Source organism: Oncorhynchus mykiss, chromosome 15 (assembly GCF_013265735.2).
Source record: "Oncorhynchus mykiss isolate Arlee chromosome 15, USDA_OmykA_1.1, whole genome shotgun sequence".
Lineage (NCBI taxonomy): Eukaryota > Metazoa > Chordata > Actinopteri > Salmoniformes > Salmonidae > Oncorhynchus > Oncorhynchus mykiss.
Window position 1 is genome coordinate 80,148,737 of NC_048579.1, and position 25,898 is coordinate 80,174,634.

At 41.5% G+C, this 25,898-nt stretch overlaps 2 protein-coding genes across 4 annotated transcripts in view; both read right to left on the minus strand.

The window, feature by feature from the left end:
* Positions 1-2,280: 2,280 nt before the first annotated feature.
* The window catches only part of LOC110510397 (uncharacterized protein KIAA0930 homolog), an 80,642-nt gene continuing 57,024 nt past the window's right edge, over positions 2,281-25,898 (minus strand). For 2 of the 3 annotated variants that reach the window (XM_036945494.1, XM_036945493.1), the window contains 7 exons: positions 25,172-25,249; positions 24,234-24,335; positions 19,266-19,406; positions 16,812-17,000; positions 5,740-5,899; positions 4,969-5,124; positions 2,281-3,359 (listed from right to left, as the gene is read on the minus strand). In XM_036945494.1, the coding sequence (XP_036801389.1) occupies positions 3,319-3,359; positions 4,969-5,124; positions 5,740-5,899; positions 16,812-17,000; positions 19,266-19,406; positions 24,234-24,335; positions 25,172-25,249 (867 nt within the window). In that variant the 3' untranslated portion in view covers positions 2,281-3,318. The remainder of the gene's footprint in view (positions 3,360-4,968; positions 5,125-5,739; positions 5,900-16,811; positions 17,001-19,265; positions 19,407-24,233; positions 24,336-25,171; positions 25,250-25,898) is intronic. The other variant, XM_036945495.1, reaches the window with a different exon arrangement.
* LOC118938879 (endo-1,4-beta-xylanase B-like) lies at positions 3,367-4,962 on the minus strand. The gene is made up of 4 exons (XM_036945496.1): positions 4,722-4,962; positions 4,324-4,467; positions 3,974-4,165; positions 3,367-3,918 (listed from the first exon to the last, which is right to left on the minus strand). Exons 1-4 carry the CDS (start codon positions 4,890-4,892, stop codon positions 3,541-3,543), a joined length of 885 nt encoding a protein of 294 aa, XP_036801391.1. The 5' UTR covers positions 4,893-4,962; the 3' UTR covers positions 3,367-3,540.

Here is a 25,898-nt window from a genome sequence, read left to right on the forward strand (position 1 = left end):
CTACTCTAGGACAGCTGTGGTTTATCAGTAGACTACTCTAGACCAGCTGTGGTTTATCAGTAGACTACCTGTAGCTGTGGTTTATCAGTAGGCTACTCTAGGACAGCTGTGGTTTATCAGTAGGCTACTCTAGACCAGCTGTGGTTTATCAGTAGACTACCTGTAGCTGTGGTTTATCAGTAGGCTACTCTAGGACAGCTGTGGTTTATCAGTAGGCTACTCTAGGACAGCTGTGGTTTATCAGTAGGCTACTCTAGACCAGCTGTGGTTTATCAGTAGACTACCTGTAGCTGTGGTTTATCAGTAGGCTACTCTAGGACAGCTGTGGTTTATCAGTAGGCTACTCTAGGACAGCTGTGGTTTATCAGTAGGCTACTCTAGACCAGCTGTGGTTTATCAGTAGACTACCTGTAGCTGTGGTTTATCAGTAGGCTACTCTAGACCAGCTGTGGTTTATCAGTAGCCTACTCTAGGACAGCTGTGGTTTATCAGTAGGCTACTCTAGGACAGCTGTGGTTTATCAGTAGGCTACTCTAGGACAGCTGTGGTTTATCAGTAGGCTACTCTAGACCAGCTGTGGTTTATCAGTAGACTACCTGTAGCTGTGGTTTATCAGTAGGCTACTCTAGGACAGCTGTGGTTTATCAGTAGGCTACTCTAGGACAGCTGTGGTTTATCAGTAGACTACCTGTAGCTGTGGTTTATCAGTAGACTACTCTAGACCAGCTGTGGTTTATCAGTAGCCTACTCTAGACCAGCTGTGGTTTATCGGTAGGCTACTCTAGGACAGCTGTGGTTTATCAGACTGAAGCAGGAGTTGACCAATCAAATCATGAGGCGAATCAGTCTTAACACCAGTAATTTGTCCCTCTTTTCGGTGCTTTTGTGTCAATTATTTTATTAAACAATATAAAGTGTTGGGACGAATGCCAGTTCAGCAATGGACTCATATAATTCACCACATAATGCTACAAATGAAGAAACACAGAGTATGTATATACACAGAAGTATGTGGACACCCCTTCAAATGAGTGGATTTGGCTATTTCAGCCACACCCGTTGCTGACATAAAATCAAGCACACAGCCATGCAATCTCCATAGACAAACATTGGCAGTAGAATGGCCATACTGAAGAGCTCAGTGACCTTCAATGTGGCACCGTCATAGGATGCCACCTTTCCAACAAGTCAGTTGGTCAAATTTCTGCCCTGCTAGTGCTGCCCCCCGGTCAACTGTAAGTGCTGCTATTGTGAAGCGGAAACGTCTAGGAGCAACAACGGCTGTGGTAGACCACAGAACGGGACCGCCGAGTGCTGAAGCCCGTGGCAACACTCACTACCGAGTTCCAAACTAACTTAACTATGGAAGCAGTTTGGGGAAGGCCCTTTCCTGTTTCAGCATGACAATGCCCCCTGTGCACAAAGTCAGGTCCATACAAAAGTGGTGTGTCGAGATCGGTGTGGAAGAACTTGACTGGCCTGCACAGAACCAGTTGGGGGAGACCCAACTCCATACTAATGCTCATGATTTTGAAATGAGATGTTTGACGACCAGGTGTCCACATACTTTTGTCCATGTAGTGTATGTATGTTCTGTCTAAATGGTTTTAGTTAGAAGCTCAAAATGTTGAGGCAGTGTCGACATTTAATTATATTTTGGGTGGCAGGAATGGGCTTCCATAAATACAACTATCCCAGGCTCGCTCCCTCCCCCTTCTCCTCATAGTCGTGTGAGTCGCTCCAGAATTGGAATTGATTAGCATATCACTCAGTAAATCCACACCCCCTTAGTTTCAGACAGTCACCAGGCTCTACGTAACAGCAGCCTGGGGACGAGACCAGACAGAAACAGGGTTTAGTATCTTACGGCTACTAAAGCTGAGTATCAGCAGGCCCTATGTTTCTACATTCAGCCATCTTGTTCCAGTGCTGAGGAAAATCTTTCTCACACGTGTGTGTGTGTGAATTTCCAAGTCATTGTTTTTTTAATTTTTCTATATAGATGATAATTTCAGTTCCCTGTTGAAAGTTCGTCACGTTAAACTGAAGAGTTGAAGGGTCTCCAGACTGTGAGCCTGATGGAAGCCTACTCCCTGGTCAATACGGTGCCCTTCTGGTCTCAGAGTAACATCCTTTATGTGCCAGTGGTGTGCTGATAGACTGAAGGCAGCACATCCACAAAGCCCTGGGACTTAGACAACGATGTTAGACACACACACACACACTCCCTTTAACCTTCCCCGCCTCGCAGACAGAAACACAAACACGCAACGACAAAACAGACAGAAGCTTTATGTTCCCATCAGAAGAAGCGTAACCTTTCTTAAAGGCTTATCAGTGAATAGTTAAGCAGCAGGATATTTACAAGAAAACAGGAGACGTTGTCCAAAATGGCACCCTATTCCCTTTTATAGGGCACTACTTTAGATCAGAGTCCACATAGGGCTAAGGCCAACGTTAGTGCACTAAACTGGGAATAGAGTTCCATTTTAGATTCGTCCAGAGACATTCTAAATCATTTTAGTTCCAGGTCAGAGTTCAGCCAATGGTACTGCACTTCACGACCATTGTGATCCTGACAGGACAGGTGGGTTGCTATGCCCGTTTCCCTGGCGACCGCCTCACACCCACCGGCGAATCCTCATCGAGCAGGAACATGACAGGGAAGAGGCACTTTTTTGATTGGCTGGTTTTCATTGTTCCAAAGTTGTTGTTTTTTAGTCACCTCTTGCCATTGACTCCAGGTTTGGTTGTAGTTCTCTGTCTCGCCACCAGATGGTGGTAGTGTTGCTGTAATTCCTCCATCTCACCACCAGATGGTGGTAGTGTTGCTGTAATTCCGCCATCTCACCACCAGATGGTGGTAGTGTTGCTGTAATTCCTCCATGTCACCACCAGATAGATGGTGGTAGTGTTGCTGTAATTCCTCCATCTCACCACCAGATGGTGGTAGTGTTGCTGTAATTCCTCCATCTCACCACCAGATGGTGGTAGTGTTGCTGTAATTCCTCCATCTCACCACCAGATGGTGGTAGTGTTGCTGTAATTCCTCCATGTCACCACCAGATGGTGGTAGTGTTGCTGTAATTCCTCCATGTCACCACCAGATGGTGGTAGTGTTGCTGTAATTCCTCCATGTCACCACCAGATGGTGGTAGTGTTGCTGTAATTCCTCCATGTCACCACCAGATGGTGGTAGGGTTGCTGTACGTTTTCCATCTCACCACTGGGTTGTAGTGGTGTCAGTCAGGGCCTGATGCAGGAAGGCACTTCGTAGGGAGGCTCTGGGGCAGTTAGGAGGACTGGAGCTCTGATCTGCTATGTCATCAGGATGGGCTTCTGTCTCACCTCCAGGATATCTGATGACAGACAACAGAGTCAATGAGCAGTCAATACTGTAATTTACACGACAGGGACAGTCCATAATGGCTCCCTGTCCTCTAGAAAGTGTAAAGAATCTAGATTAGAAGACGCTAGCCGCACCCTCTGAGCATGGCCAGACCAGCTGGCTGTTGTGTTATCAGAACATTTTCACTCTCTCTAGCTCAGGTTGTTATCCCCACCATCGTCCCCCTGCCCAAGATGTCCCCCCCAATGGACATTTACCCTGTCCCCCCCCAGGGTCTTGACCTGAGGTGATAGGGAACCATTAGGGACTGATGGTGTGTGGGTCTTGACCTGAGGTGATAGGGAACAATTAGGGACTGATGGTGAGTGGGTCTTGACTTGAGGTGATAGGGAACCATTACGGACTGATGGTGTGTGGGTCTGGACCTGAGGTGATAGGGAACCATTAGGGACTGATGGTGTGTGGGTCTGGACCTGAGGTGATAGGGAACCATTAGGGACTGATGGTGTGTGGGTCTTGACCTGAGGTGATAGGGAACCATTAGGGACTGATAGTGTGTGGGTCTTGACCTGAGGTGATAGGGAATAGTGACCCATTAGGGACTGATGGTGTGTGGGTCTTGACCTGAGGTGATAGGGAACCATTAGGGACTGATGGTGTGTGGGTCTTGACCTGAGGTGATAGTGACCCATTAGGGACTGATGGTGTGTGGGCCTTGACCTGAGGTGATAGGGAACCATTAGGGACTGATAGTGTGTGGGTCTTGACCTGAGGTGATAGGGAACCATTAGGGACTGATAGTGTGTGGGTCTTGACCTGAGGTGATAAGGAATAGTGACCCATTAGGGACTGATAGTGTGTGGGTCTTGACCTGAGGTGATAGGGAATAGTGACCCATTAGGGACTGATGGTGTGTGGGTCTTGACCTGAGGTGATAGTGACCCATTAAGGACTGATGGTGTGTGGGCCTTGACCTGAGGTGATAGGGAACCATTTGGGACTGATAGTGTGTGGGTCTTGACCTGAGGTGATAGGGAACCATTAGGGACTGATAGTGTGTGGGTCTTGACCTGAGGTGATAGGGAACCATTAGGGACTGATAGTGTGTGGGTCTTGACCTGAGGTGATAAGGAATAGTGACCCATTAGGGACTGATAGTGTGTGGGTCTTGACCTGAGGTGATAGGGAATAGTGACCCATTAGGGACTGATGGTGTGTGGGTCTTGACCTGAGGTGATAGGGAACCATTAGGGACTGATGGTGTGTGGGTCTTGACCTGAGGTGATAGTGACCCATTAAGGACTGATGGTGTGTGGGCCTTGACCTGAGGTGATAGGGAACCATTTGGGACTGATAGTGTGTGGGTCTTGACCTGAGGTGATAGGGAACCATTTGGGACTGATAGTGTGTGGGTCTTGACCTGAGGTGATAGGGAACCATTTGGGACTGATAGTGTGTGGGTCTTGACCTGAGGTGATAGGGAACCATTAGGGACTGATAGTGTGTGGGTCTTGACCTGAGGTGATAAGGAATAGTGACCCATTAGGGACTGATAGTGTGTGGGTCTGGACCTGAGGTGATAGGGAACAATTAGGGACTGATGGTGTGTGGGTCTTGACCTGAGGTGATGCGGTGCAGCGGCAGGGTGACGTAGGTCAGGTGGGAGTAAAGCAGGAAGTACTCCTCCGTACGGTTCAGTTTGAGCCAAGATCCCACCAGGGACCGACCTGTACCCGACAGGGAGCGAGACCGCAGGTTGGACTGGTTACACAGGTCTGCATGGGGTCACATGATCCAGGTTATAGGTTAAACACTCTCTCTATTCAACACATCCTGGTTCTACTCTGTCTATTCAACACATCCTGGTTCTACACTCTCCCTCTCTCTCTCTCCAACACATCCGGGTTCTACACTCTCCAACACATCCGGGTTCTACACTCTCCAACACATCCGGGTTCTACACTCTCCAACACATCCGGGTTCTACACTCTCCAACACATCCGGGTTCTACACTCTCCAACACATCCGGGTTCTACACTCTCCAACACATCCGGGTTCTACACTCTCCAACACATCCGGGTTCTACACTCTCCAACACATCCGGGTTCTACACTCTCCAACACATCCAGGTTCTACACTCTCCAACACATCCGGGTTCTACACTCTCCAACACATCCGGGTTCTACACTCTCCAACACATCCGGGTTCTACACTCTCCAACACATCCGGGTTCTACACTCTCCAACACATCCAGGTTCTACACTCTCCAACACATCCGGGTTCTACACTCTCCAACACATCCGGGTTCTACACTCTCCAACACATCCGGGTTCTACACTCTCCAACACATCCTACACAACACGTGGTGTTTGGGTATAAAATATCATTACCCTCGTCGTCCTCTTCCCTGAAGAACTCTTCACTATCGTTGGCTGAGTGACTCTTCTTCATCTCAGTGATACGGTTCCTGGGGACCTTCCGACGGAGAGAAGGGGAGAAGAACGAGGGGCGGTTCCTCTCCGGGGTGGGAGGGGTGCTGAACGACGTCACCTGACCAAACAGAACACAGACAGCCAATCAGAACCAACGTACTACAGAGAAAACACACAGACAGCCAATCAGAACATATCTAATACTACCATCAGTTGCTCTTATACCTGTGTAGTTAAACTGTAGTAAATTAAACATGGCAGTAACTCAGTAGTAATATAATATACTACAGTGTATTAAACATGGCAGTAACTCAGTAGTAATATAACATACTACAGCGTATTAAACATGGCAGTAACTCAGTAGTAATATAATATACTACAGTGTATTAAACATGGCAGTAACTCAGTAGTAACATAATATACTACAGTGTATTAAACATGGCAGTAACTCAGTAGTAATATAATATACTACAGTAACTCAGTAGTAATATAACATACTACAGCGTATTAAACATGGCAGTAACTCAGTAGTAATATAATATACTACAGTGTATTAAACACGGCAGTAACTCAGTAGTAATATAATATACTACAGTGTATTAAAAATGGCAGTAACTCAGTAGTAATATAATATACTACAGTGTATTAAACACGGCAGTAACTCAGTAGTAATATAATATACTACAGTGTATTAAAAATGGCAGTAACTCAGTAGTAATATAATATACTACAGTGTATTAAACACGGCAGTAACTCAGTAGTAATATAATATACTACAGTGTATTAAACATGGCAGTAACTCAGTAGTAATATAACATACTACAGTGTATTAAAAATGGCAGTAACTCAGTAGTAATATAATATACTACAGTGTATTAAAAATGGCAGTAACTCAGTAGTAATATAATATACTACAGTGTATTAAACACGGCAGTAACTCAGTAGTAATATAATATACTACAGTGTATTAAACACGGCAGTAACTCAGTAGTAATATAATATACTACAGTGTATTAAACACGGCAGTAACTCAGTAGTAATATAATATACTACAGTGTATTAAACACGGCAGTACCTCAGTAGTAATATAATAGTGTATTAAACATGGCAGTAACTCAGTAGTAATATAATATACTACAGTGTATTAAACACGGCAGTAACTCAGTAGTAATATAACATACTACAGTGTATTAAACATGGCAGTAACTCAGTAGTAATATAAGTGTATTAAACATGGCAGTAACTCAGTAGTAATATAACAGTGTATTAAACATGGCAGTAACTCAGTAGTAATATAATATACTACAGTGTATTAAACATGGCAGTAACTCAGTAGTAATATAAGTGTATTAAACATGGCAGTAACTCAGTAGTAATATAACAGTGTATTAAACACGGCAGTAACTCAGTATTAATATAATATACTACAGTGTATTAAACATGGCAGTAACTCAGTAATAATATAATAGTGTATTAAACATGGCAGTAACTCAGTAGTAATATAATAAACATGGCAGTAACTCAGTAGTAATATTATAGTGTATTAAACAAGGCAGTAACTCAGTAGTAATATAATAGTGTATTAAACATGGCAGTAACTCAGTAGTAATATAATATACTACAGTGTATTAAACATGGCAGTAACTCAGTAGTAATATAATAGTGTATTAAACACGGCAGTAACTCAGTAGTAATATAATATACTACAGTGTATTAAACATGGCAGTAACTCAGTAGTAATATAATATACTACAGTGTATTAAACATGGCAGTAACTCAGTAGTAATATAATATACTACAGTGTATTAAACATGGCAGTAACTCAGTAGTAATATAATAGTGTATTAAACACGGCAGTAACTCAGTAGTAATATAATATACTACAGTGTATTAAACATGGCAGTAACTCAGTAGTAATATAATAGTGTATTAAACACGGCAGTAACTCAGTAGTAATATAATATATTACAGTGTATTAAACATGGCAGTAACTCAGTAATATACTACAGTGTATTAAACATGGCAGTAACTCAGTAGTAATATAATAGTGTATTAAACATGGCAGTAACTCAGTAGTAATATAATATACTACAGTGTATTAAACATGGCAGTACCTCAGTAGTAATATAATATACTACAGTGTATTAAACACGGCAGTACCTCAGTAGTAATATAATATATTACAGTGTATTAAACATGGCAGTAACTCAGTAGTAATATACTACAGTGTATTAAACATGGCAGTAACTCAGTAGTAATATAATATACTACAGTGTATTAAACATGGCAGTAACTCAGTAGTAACATAATATACTACAGTGTATTAAACATGGCAGTAACTCAGTAGTAATATAATATACTACAGTGTATTAAACACGGCAGTAACTCAGTAGTTATATAATATACTACAGTGTATTAAACATGGCAGTAACTCAGTAGTAATATAATATACTACAGTGTATTAAACACGGCAGTAACTCAGTAGTAATATAATATACTACAGTGTATTAAACACGGCAGTAACTCAGTAGTAATATAATAGTGTATTAAACACGGCAGTAACTCAGTAGTAATATAATATACTACAGTGTATTAAACACGGCAGTAACTCAGTAGTAATATAATAGTGTATTAAACACGGCAGTAACTCAGTAGTAATATAATATACTACAGTGTATTAAACACGGCAGTAACTCTAATATTATAGTGTATTAAACATGGCAGTAACTCAGTAGTAATATAATAGTGTATTAAACACGGCAGTAACTCAGTAGTAATATAATATACTACAGTGTATTAAACATGGCAGTAACTCAGTAGTAATATAATATACTACAGTGTATTAAACATGGCAGTAACTCAGTAGTAATATAATATACTACAGTGTATTAAACATGGCAGTAACTCAGTAGTAATATAATATACTACAGTGTATTAAACACGGCAGTAACTCAGTAGTAATGTAACATACTGCAGTAACTCAGTAGTAATATAATATACTACAGTGTATTAAACACGGCAGTAACTCAGTAATATTATAGTGTATTAAACATGGCAGTAACTCGGTAGTAATATAATAGTGTATTAAACACGGCAGTAACTCAGTAGTAATATAATATACTACAGTGTATTAAACATGGCAGTAACTCAGTAGTAATATAATATACTACAGTGTATTAAACATGGCAGTAACTCAGTAGTAATATAATATACTACAGTGTATTAAACACGGCAGTAACTCAGTAGTAATGTAACATACTGCAGTAACTCAGTAGTAATATAATATACTACAGTGTATTAAACACGGCAGTAACTCAGTAATATTATAGTGTATTAAACATGGCAGTAACTCGGTAGTAATATAATAGTGTATTAAACACGGCAGTAACTCAGTAGTAATATAATATACTACAGTGTATTAAACATGGCAGTAACTCAGTAGTAATATAATAGTGTATTAAACACGGCAGTAACTCAGTAGTAATATAATATACTACAGTGTATTAAACATGGCAGTAACTCAGTAGTAACATAATATACTACAGTGTATTAAACACGGCAGTAACTCAGTAGTAATATAACATACTGCAGTAACTCAGTAGTAATATAATATACTACAGTGTATTAAACACGGCAGTAACTCAGTAGTAATATAATATACTACAGTAACTCAGTAGTAATATAATATACTACAGTGTATTAAACATGGCAGTAACTCAGTAGTAATATAATAGTGTATTAAACATGGCAGTAACTCAGTAGTAATATAATATACTACAGTGTATTAAACACGGCAGTAACTCAGTAGTAATATAATAGTGTATTAAACACGGCAGTAACTCAGTAGTAATGTAACATACTGCAGTAACTCAGTAGTAATATAATATACTACAGTGTATTAAACACGGCAGTAACTCTAATATTACAGTGTATTAAACATGGCAGTAACTCAGTAGTAATATAATAGTGTATTAAACACGGCAGTAACTCAGTAGTAATATAATATACTACAGTGTATTAAAAATGGCAGTAACTCAGTAGTAATATAATATACTACAGTGTATTAAACACGGCAGTAACTCAGTAGTAATATAATATACTACAGTGTATTAAAAATGGCAGTAACTCAGTAGTAATATAATATACTACAGTGTATTAAACACGGCAGTAACTCAGTAGTAATATAATATACTACAGTGTATTAAACACGGCAGTAACTCAGTAGTAATATAATATACTACAGTGTATTAAACATGGCAGTAACTCAGTAGTAATATAATATACTACAGTGTATTAAAAATGGCAGTAACTCAGTAGTAATATAATATACTACAGTGTATTAAAAATGGCAGTAACTCAGTAGTAATATAATATACTACAGTGTATTAAACACGGCAGTAACTCAGTAGTAATATAATATACTACAGTGTATTAAACACGGCAGTAACTCAGTAGTAATATAATATACTACAGTGTATTAAACACGGCAGTACCTCAGTAGTAATATAATAGTGTATTAAACATGGCAGTAACTCAGTAGTAATATAATATACTACAGTGTATTAAACATGGCAGTAACTCAGTAGTAATATAATATACTACAGTGTATTAAACATGGCAGTAACTCAGTAGTAATATAAGTGTATTAAACATGGCAGTAACTCAGTAGTAATATAACAGTGTATTAAACATGGCAGTAACTCAGTAGTAATATAATATACTACAGTGTATTAAACATGGCAGTAACTCAGTAGTAATATAAGTGTATTAAACATGGCAGTAACTCAGTAGTAATATAACAGTGTATTAAACACGGCAGTAACTCAGTATTAATATAATATACTACAGTGTATTAAACATGGCAGTAACTCAGTAATAATATAATAGTGTATTAAACATGGCAGTAACTCAGTAGTAATATAATAAACATGGCAGTAACTCAGTAGTAATATTATAGTGTATTAAACAAGGCAGTAACTCAGTAGTAATATAATAGTGTATTAAACATGGCAGTAACTCAGTAGTAATATAATATACTACAGTGTATTAAACATGGCAGTAACTCAGTAGTAATATAATAGTGTATTAAACACGGCAGTAACTCAGTAGTAATATAATATACTACAGTGTATTAAACATGGCAGTAACTCAGTAGTAATATAATATACTACAGTGTATTAAACATGGCAGTAACTCAGTAGTAATATAATATACTACAGTGTATTAAACATGGCAGTAACTCAGTAGTAATATAATAGTGTATTAAACACGGCAGTAACTCAGTAGTAATATAATATACTACAGTGTATTAAACATGGCAGTAACTCAGTAGTAATATAATATACTACAGTGTATTAAACATGGCAGTAACTCAGTAGTAATATAATATACTACAGTGTATTAAACATGGCAGTAACTCAGTAGTAATATAATAGTGTATTAAACACGGCAGTAACTCAGTAGTAATATAATATACTACAGTGTATTAAACATGGCAGTAACTCAGTAATATACTACAGTGTATTAAACATGGCAGTAACTCAGTAGTAATATAATAGTGTATTAAACATGGCAGTAACTCAGTAGTAATATAATATACTACAGTGTATTAAACACGGCAGTACCTCAGTAGTAATATAATATACTACAGTGTATTAAACATGGCAGTAACTCAGTAGTAATATAATATACTACAGTGTATTAAACACGGCAGTAACTCAGTAGTTATATAATATACTACAGTGTATTAAACATGGCAGTAACTCAGTAGTAATATAATATACTACAGTGTATTAAACACGGCAGTAACTCAGTAGTAATATAATATACTACAGTGTATTAAACACGGCAGTAACTCAGTAGTAATATAATATACTACAGTGTATTAAACACGGCAGTAACTCAGTAGTAATATAATAGTGTATTAAACACGGCAGTAACTCAGTAGTAATATAATATACTACAGTGTATTAAACACGGCAGTAACTCTAATATTATAGTGTATTAAACACGGCAGTAACTCAGTAGTAATATAATATACTACAGTGTATTAAACATGGCAGTAACTCAGTAGTAATATAATATACTACAGTGTATTAAACATGGCAGTAACTCAGTAGTAATATAATATACTACAGTGTATTAAACATGGCAGTAACTCAGTAGTAATATAATATACTACAGTGTATTAAACACGGCAGTAACTCAGTAGTAATGTAACATACTGCAGTAACTCAGTAGTAATATAATATACTACAGTGTATTAAACACGGCAGTAACTCAGTAATATTATAGTGTATTAAACATGGCAGTAACTCGGTAGTAATATAATAGTGTATTAAACACGGCAGTAACTCAGTAGTAATATAATATACTACAGTGTATTAAACATGGCAGTAACTCAGTAGTAATATAATATACTACAGTGTATTAAACATGGCAGTAACTCAGTAGTAATATAATATACTACAGTGTATTAAACACGGCAGTAACTCAGTAGTAATGTAACATACTGCAGTAACTCAGTAGTAATATAATATACTACAGTGTATTAAACACGGCAGTAACTCAGTAATATTATAGTGTATTAAACATGGCAGTAACTCGGTAGTAATATAATAGTGTATTAAACACGGCAGTAACTCAGTAGTAATATAATATACTACAGTGTATTAAACATGGCAGTAACTCAGTAGTAATATAATAGTGTATTAAACATGGCAGTAACTCAGTAGTAACATAATATACTACAGTGTATTAAACACGGCAGTAACTCAGTAGTAATATAACATACTGCAGTAACTCAGTAGTAATATAATATACTACAGTGTATTAAACACGGCAGTAACTCAGTAGTAATATAATATACTACAGTAACTCAGTAGTAATATAATATACTACAGTGTATTAAACATGGCAGTAACTCAGTAGTAATATAATAGTGTATTAAACATGGCAGTAACTCAGTAGTAATATAATATACTACAGTGTATTAAACACGGCAGTAACTCAGTAGTAATATAATAGTGTATTAAACACGGCAGTAACTCAGTAGTAATGTAACATACTGCAGTAACTCAGTAGTAATATAATATACTACAGTGTATTAAACACGGCAGTAACTCTAATATTACAGTGTATTAAACATGGCAGTAACTCAGTAGTAATATAATATACTACAGTGTATTAAACATGGCAGTAACTCAGTAGTAATATAATATACTACAGTGTATTAAACACGGCAGTAACTCAGTAGTAATATAATATACTACAGTGTATTAAACATGGCAGTAACTCAGTAGTAATATAATATACTACAGTGTATTAAACACGGCAGTAACTCAGTAATATTATAGTGTATTAAACACGGCAGTAACTCAGTAGTAATATAATATACTACAGTGTATTAAACATGGCAGTAACTCAGTAGTAATATAATATACTACAGTGTATTAAACATGGCAGTAACTCAGTAGTAATATAATAGTGTATTAAACACGGCAGTAACTCAGTAGTAATATAATATACTACAGTGTATTAAACACGGCAGTAACTCAGTAGTAATATAATAGTGTATTAAACACGGCAGTAACTCAGTAGTAATATAATATACTACAGTGTATTAAACATGGCAGTAACTCAGTAGTAATATAATAGTGTATTAAACATGGCAGTAACTCAGTAGTAATATAATATACTACAGTGTATTAAACACGGCAGTAACTCAGTAGTAATATAATAGTGTATTAAACATGGCAGTACCTCAGTAGTAATATTATAGTGTATTAAACATGGCAGTAACTCAGTAGTAATATAATATACTACAGTGTATTAAACATGGCAGTAACTCAGTAGTAATATAATAGTGTATTAAACATGGCAGTAACTCAGTAGTAATATAATATACTACAGTGTATTAAACACGGCAGTAACTCAGTAGTAATATAATATACTACAGTGTATTAAAAATGGCAGTAACTCAGTAGTAATATAATATACTACAGTGTATTAAACATACTGCAGTAACTCAGTAGTAATATAATATACTACAGTGTATTAAACACGGCAGTAACTCAGTAGTAATATAATATACTACAGTGTATTAAACATGGCAGTAACTCAGTAGTAATATAATATACTACAGTGTATTAAACATGGCAGTAACTCAGTAGTAATATAATATACTACAGTGTATTAAACATGGCAATAACTCAGTAGTAATATAATGTCAACCCATTCTATCCTCCAGAACAACCCCCCAACTGAGTCAAATCCATTCTATCCTCCAGAACAACCCCCCAACTGAGTCAAATCCAGTCTATCCTCCAGAACAACCCCCCAACTGAGTCAAATCCAGTCTATCCTCCAGAACAACCCCCCAACTGAGTCAAATCCATTCTATCCTCCAGAACAACCCCCCAACTGAGTCAAATCCAGTCTATCCTCCAGAACAACCCCCCAACTGAGTCAAATCCATTCTATCCTCCAGAACAACCCCCCAACTGAGTCAAATCCAGTCTATCCTCCAGAACAACCCCCCAACTGAGTCAAATCCAGTCTATCCTCCAGAACAACCCCCCAACTGAGTCAAATCCATTCTATCCTCCAGAACAACCCCCCAACTGAGTCAAATCCAGTCTATCCTCCAGAACAACCCCCCAACTGAGTCAAATCCAGTCTATCCTCCAGAACAACCCCCCAACTGAGTCAAATCCAGTCTATCCTCCAGAACAACCCCCCAACTGAGTCAAATCCAGTCTATCCTCCAGAACAACCCCCCAACTGAGTCAAATCCAGTCTATCCTCCAGAACAACCCCCCAACTGAGTCAAATCCAGTCTATCCTCCAGAACAACCCCCCAACTGAGTCAAATCCAGTCTATCCTCCAGAACAACCCCCCAACTGAGTCAAATCCAGTCTCTGATATCCACAACTCTAGTGGACATCACACTGAACCTCAGTTAAAGGGGGACAGTACCTCAGGACATACAGAACCTCAGTTAAAGGGGGACAGTACCTCAGGACATACAGAACCTCAGTTAAAGGGAGACAGTCCCTCAGGACATACAGAACCTCAGGACATACAGAACCTCAGTTAAAGGGGGACAGTACCTCAGGACATACAGAACCTCAGTTAAAGGGGGACAGTACCTCAGGACATACAGAACCTCAGTTAAAGGGGGACAGTACCTCAGGACATACAGAACCTCAGTTAAAGGGAGACAGTACCTCAGGACATACAGAACCTCAGTTAAAGGGGGACAGTATCTCAGGACATACAGAACCTCAGTTAAAGGGGGACAGTACCTCAGGACATACAGAACCTCAGTTAAAGGGAGACAGTACCTCAGTTAAAGGGGAACAGTACCTCAGGACATACAGAACCTCAGGACATACCTCAGGACATACAGAACCTCAGGACATACCTCAGGACATACAGAACCTCAGTTAAAGGGGGACAGTATCTCAGGACATACAGAACCTCAGTTAAAGGGGAACAGTATCTCAGGATATACAGTACCTCAGGACATACCTCAGGACATACAGAACCTCAGGACATACCTCAGGACATACAGAACCTCAGGACATACCTCAGGACATACAGAACCTCAGGACATACAGAACCTCAGGACATACCTCAGGACATACAGAACCTCAGGACATACAGAACCTCAGGACATACAGAACCTCAGGACATACCTCAGGACATACCTCAGGACATACAGAACCTCAGGACATACAGAACCTCAGGACATACAGAACCTCAGGACATACAGAACTTCAGTTAAAGGGGAACACACACACGTTACAGAATAGAAGTGTGTTCCAGCTATCTACATGTCCATTCCTGGGCTCTGACTATTTCATGTTGGATATTCTGTGGGTCATTTCTCTGATTATGAAACCATTTCCCCTCCATGTATATCTATGTACCTGAGAACATGGAATGTTTGTGGTTCTACCATAATGCTTTCCCGACCCTCTAGTCTAGCGGACGGTCAGCGCCCCGACCCTCTAGTCTAGCGGACGGTCAGCGCCCCGACCCTCTAGTCTAGCGGACGGTCAGCGCCCCGACCCTCTAGTCTAGCGGACGGTCAGCGCCCCGACCCTCTAGTCTAGCGGACGGTCAGCGCCCCGACCCTCTAGTCTAGCGGACGGTCAGCGCCCCGACCCTCTAGTCTAGCAGACGGTCAGCGCCCCGACCCTCTAGTCTAGCGGACGGTCAGCGTCCCGACCCTCTAGTCTAGCGGACGGTCAGCGTCCCGACCCTCTAGTCTAGCGGACGGTCAGCGTCCCGACCCTCTAGTCTAGCGGACGGTCAGCGCCCCGACCCTCTAGTCTAGCGGACGGTCAGCGTCCCGACCCTCTAGTCTAGCGGACGGTCAGCGTTTGAGTGTACAAAACATTATTGAACACGTTCCTAATATTGAGTTACACCCCCTTTTGCACTCAGAACAGCCTCAATTCTTTGGGATATGGACTCTACAAGGTGTCTAAAGCCTTCCACAGGGAAGCTGGTCCATGTTGACTCTACAAGGTGTCCAAAGCCTTCCACAGGGAAGCTGGTCCATGTTGACACCAACGCTTCCCACAGCTGTATCAAGTTGGCTGGATGTCCTTTGGGTGGTGGACCGTTCTTGATACACACAGGAAACTGTTGAGTGTGTAAAACCCAGCAGCGTTGAAGTTCTTGACTCAAACCGGTGCGCCTGGCACCTACTACCATACCCCGTTCAAAGGAACTTAAATCTTTAGTCTTGCCCATTCACCCGCTGAATGGCACACACATACAATCCATGTCTCAATTGTCTCAAGGTTTAAAAATCCTTCTTCAACCACCTGTCTCCTCCCCTTCATCTACGCTGATTGAAGTGGATTTAACAGGTGACATCAATCAGGGATCACAGCATTCACCTGGTCAGTCGGTCATGGAAAGAGAAGGTGTTCCTAATGTGTCCATGCACGTTTTTTGTGTGTCCTAACCCCCTGGTATATGTGTGCGTGCGTGCCTATTTGTCTACTCTACCTACCCTCTCGTGTAGGGGTGAGTCCAGGTCCTCCTCTGTGCCGCAGGGGGACGTGTCTCCGGTCGGGACCCGGCTGACCGCCATCTCAGCGTGACCTTTGCCCTGGGGCCCCTTCATCCTGACAAACTCCATGTTGTTGTACTTGTAGAAGCCGAACGACATGCGCTGGGCCATCTTCGCTGCCACACTCACCTACAAGACAAACACACAACAGGAAGACTTGATATGGATCGTTTTGAATCTTGTCCTTTATTGTGTTTCTCTCTGTTAGTCTTGTGTTTTTCTCTGTTAGTAATGTCTTGTCCACAAACTACAAAGTCCTGTGTTTTTCTGTTAGTAAAGTCTTGTCCACAAACTACAAAGTCCTGTGTTTTTCTCTTAGTAAAATATTGTCCACAAACTACAATGTCTTGTGTTTTTCTCTTAGTAAAGTCTTGTCCACAAACTACAATGTCTTGTGTTTTTCTCTGTTAGTAATGTCTTGTCCACAAACTACAAAGTCCTGTGTTTTTCTTTTAGTAAAGTCTTGTCCACAAACTACAATGTCTTGTGTTTTTCTCTTAGTAAAGTCTGGTCCACAAAGTCCTGTGTTTTTCTCTGTTAGTAATGTCTTGTCCACAAAGTCCTGTGTTTTTCTGTTAGTAATGTCTGGTCCACAAACTACAAAGTCCTGTGTTTTTCTGTTAGTAATGTCTGGTCCACAAACTACAAAGTCCTGTGTTTTTCTGTTAGTAAAGTCTGGTCCACAAAGTCCTGTGTTTTTCTCTGTTAGTAATGTCTTGTCCACAAAGTCCTGTGTTTTTCTGTTAGTAATGTCTGGTCCACAAACTACAAAGTCCTGTGTTTTTCTGTTAGTAATGTCTTGTCCACAAACTACAAAGTCCGGTGTTTCTCTAAGTAATGTCTGTAAACTCCATTTCATTAAGACAAACATATCCAGTTTCCTTCTTTCCAAGGTCTTTATGTAATTCAAGCAGTAAAGTTTCTCACAGCTTGAGGCTGATTTCACATTTTCACAGAATATTCAGAAAGATGTTTCTACAACTTGATTGGAGTCCACCTGTCATAAATTAAATTGATTGGACTTACTTTGGAAAAGCACACACCTGTCTATATGAGGTCGAAGGAATTGTCCACAGAGCTCCGAGACAGGATTGTGTCGAGGCACAGATCTCTGGAAGGGTACCAAAGCATTTCTGCAGCCTTGAAGGTCTCCAAGAACACAGTGGCCTCCATCATTCTCAAATGGAAGACGTTTGAAACCACCAAGACTCTTCCTAGAGCCGGCTGCCTGGCCAAGCTGAGAAATCAGAGAGAAGGGCCTTGGTCAGGGAGGTGACCAAGAACCCAATCGTCACTCTGGCAGAGCTCCAGAGTTCCTCTGTGGAGATGGGAGAACCTTCCAGAAGGACAACCATCTCTGCAGCACTCCACCAATCAGGCCTTTATGGTAGAGTGGCCAGACGGAAGCCACTCCTCAGTAAAAGGCACATGACAACCCTCTTGGAGTTTGCCAAAAGGAATCTCAGACCATGAGAAACAAGATTCTCTGGTCTGATTGAACTCTTTGGCCTGAAGGCCAAACGTCATGTCTCGAGGAAACCTGGCAGCATCCCTATGGTGAAGCATGGTGGTGGCGGCATCATGCTGTGGGGATGTTTTTCAGCGGCAGGGACTGGGAGACTAGTCAGGATTGAGGGAAAGAAGAATGGAGCAAAGTACAGAGAGATCCTTGATGAAAAGCTGCTCCAGAGCGCTCAGGACCTCAGACTGGGGTGAAGGTTCACCTTCCGACAGGACAATAACCCTAAGCACACAGACAAGACAACGCAGGAGTGGCTTCAGGACAAGTCTCAATGTCCTTGAGTGGCCCGGCCGGAGCCCGGACTTGAACACGATCCAACATCTCTGGAGAGACCTGAAAATAGCTGTGCAGCGACACTCCCCATCCAACCTGACAGAGCTTGAGAGGATCTGCAGAGAAGAATGGGAGAAACTCCCCAAATACAGGTGTGCCAAGCTTGTAGCGTCAGACCCAAGAAGACTCGAGGCTGTAATCACTGACAAAGTACTGAGTAAAGGGTCTGAATACTTATGTAAATTTGATATTTAAAAAAAATTATTAACACAATTGCAAAAATGCTTGTCGTATTGTGTGTAGATTGATGATTTAAAAAAAATAATGATAATAATAATGAAATAAATAGAATAATGATGTAACAAATTTTTGGGAAAAAGTCTAGGGGTTCGCAAACTTTCCAAATACACTGTAGGGGAATTCTCCAGAGAGAGGAATCCCAGATATATATCTATAGAGTAGAGAGACATCCCAGATATACATCTATAGAGTAGAGAGACTTACTCTGTTGTCGTAAACCTTCAGAGAGGAATCCCAGATAGATATCTATAGAGTAGAGAGACATCCCAAATAGATATCTATAGAGTAGAGAGACTTACCCTGTTGTCGTAAACCTTCTTCAGAGCTTCGTAGCGGATGGAACCTTGGAAGACGACTCCTTGGAACGTGTTGCTCTTATCACTGGCTACCAACTCCACACACACCATCTCCCCCTCACCTACCGTCATGTCACAGAACACCTACACACAGAGAGAGAGAGACAGAGAGAGACAGAGAGAGAGAGAGAGACAGAGAGAGACAGAGAGAGACAGAGCGAGAGAGAGACAGAGAGAGACAGAGAGAGACAGAGAGAGAGAGAGACAGAGAGAGACAGAGAGAGAGAGAGAGAGACAGAGAGAGACAGAGAGAGAGAGAGAGAGACAGAGAGGGATACACACAGAGAGAGAGAGACAGAGAGGGAGACATACACACAGAGAGAGAGAGACAGAGAGGGAGACATACACACAGAGAGAGAGAGACAGAGAGAGACAGAGAGAGACAGAGAGAGACAGAGAGAGACAGAGAGAGACAGAGAGAGAGAGAGAGACAGACAGAGAGGGAGACAGAGAGACAGACAGAGAGGGAGACAGAGAGGGAGACAGAGAGGGAGACAGAGAGGGAGACAGAGAGGGCGACAGAGAGGGCGACAGAGAGGGCGACAGAGAGGGAGACAGAGAGGGAGACAGAGAGGGAGACAGAGAGGGAGACAGGGAGAGAGAGAGACGCACACGTTAGAACAGTGATTCTCAACTAGTGGGTTGCGACCCAAATTGGGTCTTGGGAGGTTCTGAATGGGTCGCGGGTAACTCTAATGAACGTATCCTCTGCAGCAGAGGTACCTCTGGGTCTTCCTTTCCTGTGGCGGTCCTCATGAGAGACAGTTAACTCTAATGAACTTATCCTCTGCAGGAGAGGTAACTGGACCTTCATGTCTTAAAGTAATGATGGACTGACCTTCATGTCTTAAAGTAACGATGGACTGACCTTCATGTCTTAAAGTAACGATGGACTGACCTTCATGTCTTAAAGTAACGATGGACTGACCTTCATGTCTTAAAGTAACGATGGACTGACCTTCATGTCTTAAAGTAACGATGGACTGACCTTCATGTCTTAAAGTAACGATGGACTGACCTTCATGTCTTAAAGTAACGATGGACTGACCTTCATGTCTTAAAGTAACGATGGACTGACCTTCATGTCTTAAAGTAACGATGGACTGACCTTCATGTCTTAAAGTAACGATGGACTGACCTTCATGTCTTAAAGTAATGATGGACTGACCTTCATGTCTTAAAGTAATGATGGACTGACCTTCATGTCTTAAAGTAATGATGGACTGACCTTCATGTCTTAAAGTGATGATGGACTGACCTTCATGTCTTAAAGTAATGATGGACTGACCTTCATGTCTTAAAGTAATGATGGACTGACCTTCATGTCTTAAAGTAATGATGGACTGACCTTCATGTCTTAAAGTAATGATGGACTGACCTTCATGTCTTAAAGTAATGATGGACTGACCTTCATGTCTTAAAGTAATGATGGACTGACCTTCATGTCTTAAAGTAATGATGGACTGACCTTCATGTCTTAAAGTAATGATGGACTGACCTTCATGTCTTAAAGTAATGATGGACTGACCTTCATGTCTTAAAGTAATGATGGACTGACCTTCATGTCTTAAAGTAATGATGGACTGACCTTCATGTCTTAAAGTAATGATGGACTGACCTTCATGTCTTAAAGTAATGATGGACTGACCTTCATGTCTTAAAGTAATGATGGACTGACCTTCATGTCTTAAAGTAATGATGGACTGACCTTCATGTCTTAAAGTAATGATGGACTGACCTTCATGTCTTAAAGTAATGATGGACTGACCTTCATGTCTTAAAGTAATGATGGACTGACCTTCATGTCTTAAAGTAATGATGGACTGACCTTCATGTCTTAAAGTAATGATGGACTGACCTTCATGTCTTAAAGTAATGATGGACTGACCTTCATGTCTTAAAGTAATGATGGACTGTTGTTTCTCTTTGCTTATTTGAGCTGTTCTTGACATAATATGGTCTTTTACCAAATAGGGCCATCTTCTGTATACCACCCCTACCTTGTCACAACACAACTGACAGGCTCGAACCCATTAAGTAAAGAAATTCAACAAATTAACTTTTAATAAAACACACCTGTTAATTGTAAAGCCTTCCAGGTGACTACCTCATGAAACTTAGGGCTCCCGAGTGGCAGGGGTCTAAGGCGTCACTACAGTCCCTGGTTCGAATCCAGGCTGTATCACATCCGGACGTGATTGGGAGTCGCATAGGGCAGCGCACAATTGGCCCAGCGTTGTCTGGGTTTGGCCGGGGTAGGCTGTCATTGTAAATAAGAATTGATTCTTGACTGACTTGCCTAGTTAAAGAAAGGTAAAATAAAAACACATTTAAGAAGCTGGTTGAGAGAACGCCCAGAGTGCAAAGCTGTCATCAAGGCAAAGGGTGGCTACTTTGACGAATCTACAATATATTTTGATTTGTTTAACACTTTTCTGGTTGCTACATGATTCCATATGTGTTATTTCATAGTTTTGATGTCTTCACTATTATTCTACAATGTAGAAAATAGTAAAAATAAAGAAAAACCCTTGAATGAGTAGGTGTCCAAACGTTTAACTGGTACTGTATATTATACTATATGTACTGTATGTATTTTTAAAATAACTTTTAAAAATACTGTGATTTAAATTATCAGCAGCGCTATTAAGTGGATTTGGTCGTCGTTGTCTGAAACCAGTGAACTTTACATTCTTCAAGAATATGGGCAACATTTTATAGTCATATAATTGGTTTATTAAATATCAATATAGCATTAAAAAAAATACTTTTCTATATTATTTTCCGCAATGTGAATATTAAGTCGCGACAGACAACCTGGTTCAATTATGTTTCCCGAAGCAACACCAGTTGAGAACCGCTGCGTTAGAACACGGAGTGTCTGTTTACAAGAATGGTTTGCAGAGTCAAGTCGTTTAGCTGAGAAAGCTGATACCAGGAACTGAAAAGACCGGTTCAATCACTGCTGTTTTATATTTTCACTGTAAAAACGTAAAGAAAGTCATCGATTTCCTTCCCAGGCAAATAATCCATTTGTAACTGTCTGCCATGAGGTTAATACACTGGAATCAGGGGACTACCATTAATACACTAGAATCAGGGGTCTGCCATGAGGTTAATACACTAGAATCAGGGGTCTGCCATTAATACACTAGAATCAGGGGTCTGCCATGAGGTTAATACACTGGAATCAGGGGACTGCCATGAGGTTAATACACTAGAATCAGGGGACTGCCATGAGGTTAATACACTAGAATCAGGGGACTGCCATGAGGTTAATACACTAGAATCAGGGGTCTGCCATGAGGCTAATACACTAGAATCAGGGGTCTGCCATGAGGTTAATACACTAGAATCAGGGGTCTGCCATGAGGTTAATACACTAGAATCAGGGGTCTGCCATGAGGTTAATACACTAGAATCAGGGGTCTGCCATGAGGTTAATACACTAGAATCAGGGGTCTGCCATGAGGTTAATACACTAGAATCAGGGGTCTGCCATGAGGTTAATACACTAGAATCAGGGGTCTGCCATGAGGTTAATACACTAGAATCAGGGGTCTGCCATGAGGTTAATACACTAGAATCAGGGGTCTGCCATGAGGTTAATACACTAGAATCAGGGGTCTGCCATGAGGTTAATACACTAGAATCAGGGGTCTGCCATGAGGTTAATACACTAGAATCAGGGGTCTGCCATGAGGTTAATACACTAGAATCAGGGGTCTGCCATGAGGTTAATACACTAGAATCAGGGGTCTGCCATGAGGTTAATACACTAGAATCAGGGGTCTGCCATGAGGTTAATACACTAGAATCAGGGGTCTGCCATGAGGTTAATACACTAGAATCAGGGGACTGCCATGAGGTTAATACACTAGAATCAGGGGTCTGCCATGAGGTTAATACACTAGAATCAGGGGTCTGCCATGAGGTTAATACACTAGAATCAGGGGTCTGCCATGAGGTTAATACACTGGAATCAGGGGACTGCCATGAGGTTAATACACTAGAATCAGGGGTCTGCCATGAGGTTAATACACTAGAATCAGGGGTCTGCCATGAGGTTAATACACTAGAATCAGGGGTCTGCCATGAGGTTAATACACTAGAATCAGGGGTCTGCCATGAGGTTAATACACTAGAATCAGGGGTCTGCCATGAGGTTAATACACTAGAATCAGGGGACTGCCATGAGGTTAATACACTAGAATCAGGGGTCTGCCATGAGGTTAATACACTAGAATCAGGGGTCTGCCATGAGGTTAATACACTAGAATCAGGGGTCTGCCATGAGGTTAATACACTAGAATCAGAGGACTGCCATGAGGTTAATACACTAGAATCAGGGGTCTGCCATGAGGTTAATACACTAGAATCAGAGGACTGCCATGAGGTTAATACACTAGAATCAGGGGTCTACCATGAGGTTAATACACTAGAATCAGGGGTCTGCCATGAGGTTAATACACTAGAATCAGGGGTCTGCCATGAGGTTAATACACTGGAATCAGGGGACTGTGGCTTTTAAATGGACCGACAGCATCAGGGGTGTATTCATTAGTTAGATTCCGTTGTGAAAAATGTCTTGTCTGTTGCTAAAACGTTTTGCAACGGAAACCGTTTACTCTAACGAACCAACGGAAGCAAACAGAGGAAATGGAATGAAACGGGGGAGGTTCCTACCTGAATTTGTCCAATAGAAACTCTCGTTTTCATTGTAAAACGTTTTCCATTTGGAGTAAATGGTTTCCGGGTTGCAACGGAGACCGAATAATGAATACACCCCAGGTCACATTTCAACACACAGCCCATCTCCCAGGGGGCCCTCCTAGAGGCCCCGGCAGTCAATCACAACCTGTCAGGTGCCTGATTGGGGAGGAGGGGATTGTGGGCGGTTGTCACGGTTACCTCCTCAAAGTTGTCAATCATGAAGAAGATGTTGGGGTAGCTCATCTTAGACTCCTCTCCTTTACTGTCCATGGCGTGTTTACTTGGTGACGCATACACTTGCTGTGATGAGAGAGAGAGGGAGAGAGAAAGTAAGGGAAAGAGAGGGACCAGGAGAGATACAGAGAAAGGGAGAGGAAGGGGGGGAGAGAGAGAGAGAGGAAGGGGGGGAGAGAGAGAGAGAGAGAGAGGAAGGGGGGGAGAGAGAGAGAGAGAGAGGAAGGGGGGGAGAGAGAGAGAGAGAGAGGAAGGGGGAGAGAGAGAGGAAGGGGGAGAGAGAGAGGAAGGGGGGAGAGAGAGGAAGGGGGGAGAGAGAGGAAGGGGGAGAGAGAGGAAGGGGGAGAGAGAGGAAGGGGGGAGAGAGAGGAAGGGGGGAGAGAGAGGAAGGGGGGAGAGAGAGGAAGGGGGGGAGAGAGAGAGGAAGGGAAAGATGGACGATGAGAGAGCGAGAAAGGGTGAGAGCGAGAAAGGGTGAGAGAGCGAGAAAGGGTGAGAGAGAGAGAAAGGGTGAGAGAGAGAGAGCGAGAAAGGGGGAGAGAGAGCGAGAAAGGGGGAGAGAGAGAGAGAGAGCGAGAAAGGGGGAGAGAGAGAGAGAGAGAGAGCGAGAAAGGGGGAGAGAGAGAGAGAGAGAGAGCGAGAAAGGGGGAGAGAGAGAGAGAGAGAAAGGGGGAGAGAGAGAGCGAGAAAGGGGGAGAGAGAGAGAGAGAGAGAGAGCGAGAAAGGGGGAGAGAGAGAGAGCGAGAAAGGGGGAGAGAGAGCGAGGAAGAGAGAGAAACCGAGAGAGAGAGAGAGAAAGCAAGAAAGAGAGAGTTACTGGGTCAGGTTCTGTAGAGGCCCATCTATCCATAGCTACATCAGTAAATCCAATGGGACGTAGTCTGAAGAGTCCTGTCTCTTACCTGAGACTTCTTCCTGTGAATGTGGATGTCTCCTGCGTCTGAGCGCGTGCAGACGGCACACGTCACCACATAGTCCAGCTGATAGGAAAAAAAAGAGGTCATGAACTTGGTTTTATTCAACCATATTCTGAACTAGAGTTTCCTGGAAAATTACAAGTGGCCCAGTGGTCTAAGGTACTGCATCGCAGTGCTAGAGGCTGAGCGCGTACAGACCTGGGTTCATTCAACTGGCAACTAAAGTCAGCCTGCAGACACCCGGCCTGCCACAAGGAGTCGCTAGAGAGCCAAGAGCCAAGTAAAGCTCATCGCTCTCTAGCGACTCCTTGTGGCGGGCCGGGTATCTGCAGGCTGACTTCAGTCGCCAGTTGAACAGTGTTTCCTCCGACACATTGGTGCGGCTGACTTCCGGTTTAGGCTGGCGGGTGTTAAGGAGCGCGGTTTGGCGTGTCATGTTTCAGAGAACGCACGACTCCACCTTCGAATCCCGAGCCCGTTTGGGGAGTTGCAACGATGAGACAAGATCGAAATTGGGGAGAATAAGGGGAAAATATTTAATAGATAACATTTTTACACCCAAAGTGTGATGGGTGACAATATTAGGCTATCACTATCAATGACGTGTTATCCTAGTGAATTACGTGTTAGCCCATAGGCCTATATGTTTTGGTTTGAATCACAGCTAAAGATGCCAAATAACAATTAAGCACATTAATCCCCTTTAGAACCA

What these genes read in the sequence shown, in the direction of transcription:
- LOC118938879 (XM_036945496.1), bottom strand. Translation starts at nt 4,892, where the DNA reads ATGGGTCACTATTCCTTATCACCTCAGGTCAAGACCCACACACTATCA. An exon ending in ATGGTTCCCTATCACCTCAG is followed by an intron (nt 4,166 to 4,323) that starts GTCAAGGCCCAC and finishes TTATCACCTCAG; the next exon opens with GTCAAGACCCACACACTATC. An exon ending in ATGGTTCCCTATCACCTCAG is followed by an intron (nt 3,919 to 3,973) that starts GTCAAGACCCAC and finishes CTATCACCTCAG; the next exon opens with GTCAAGACCCACACACTATC.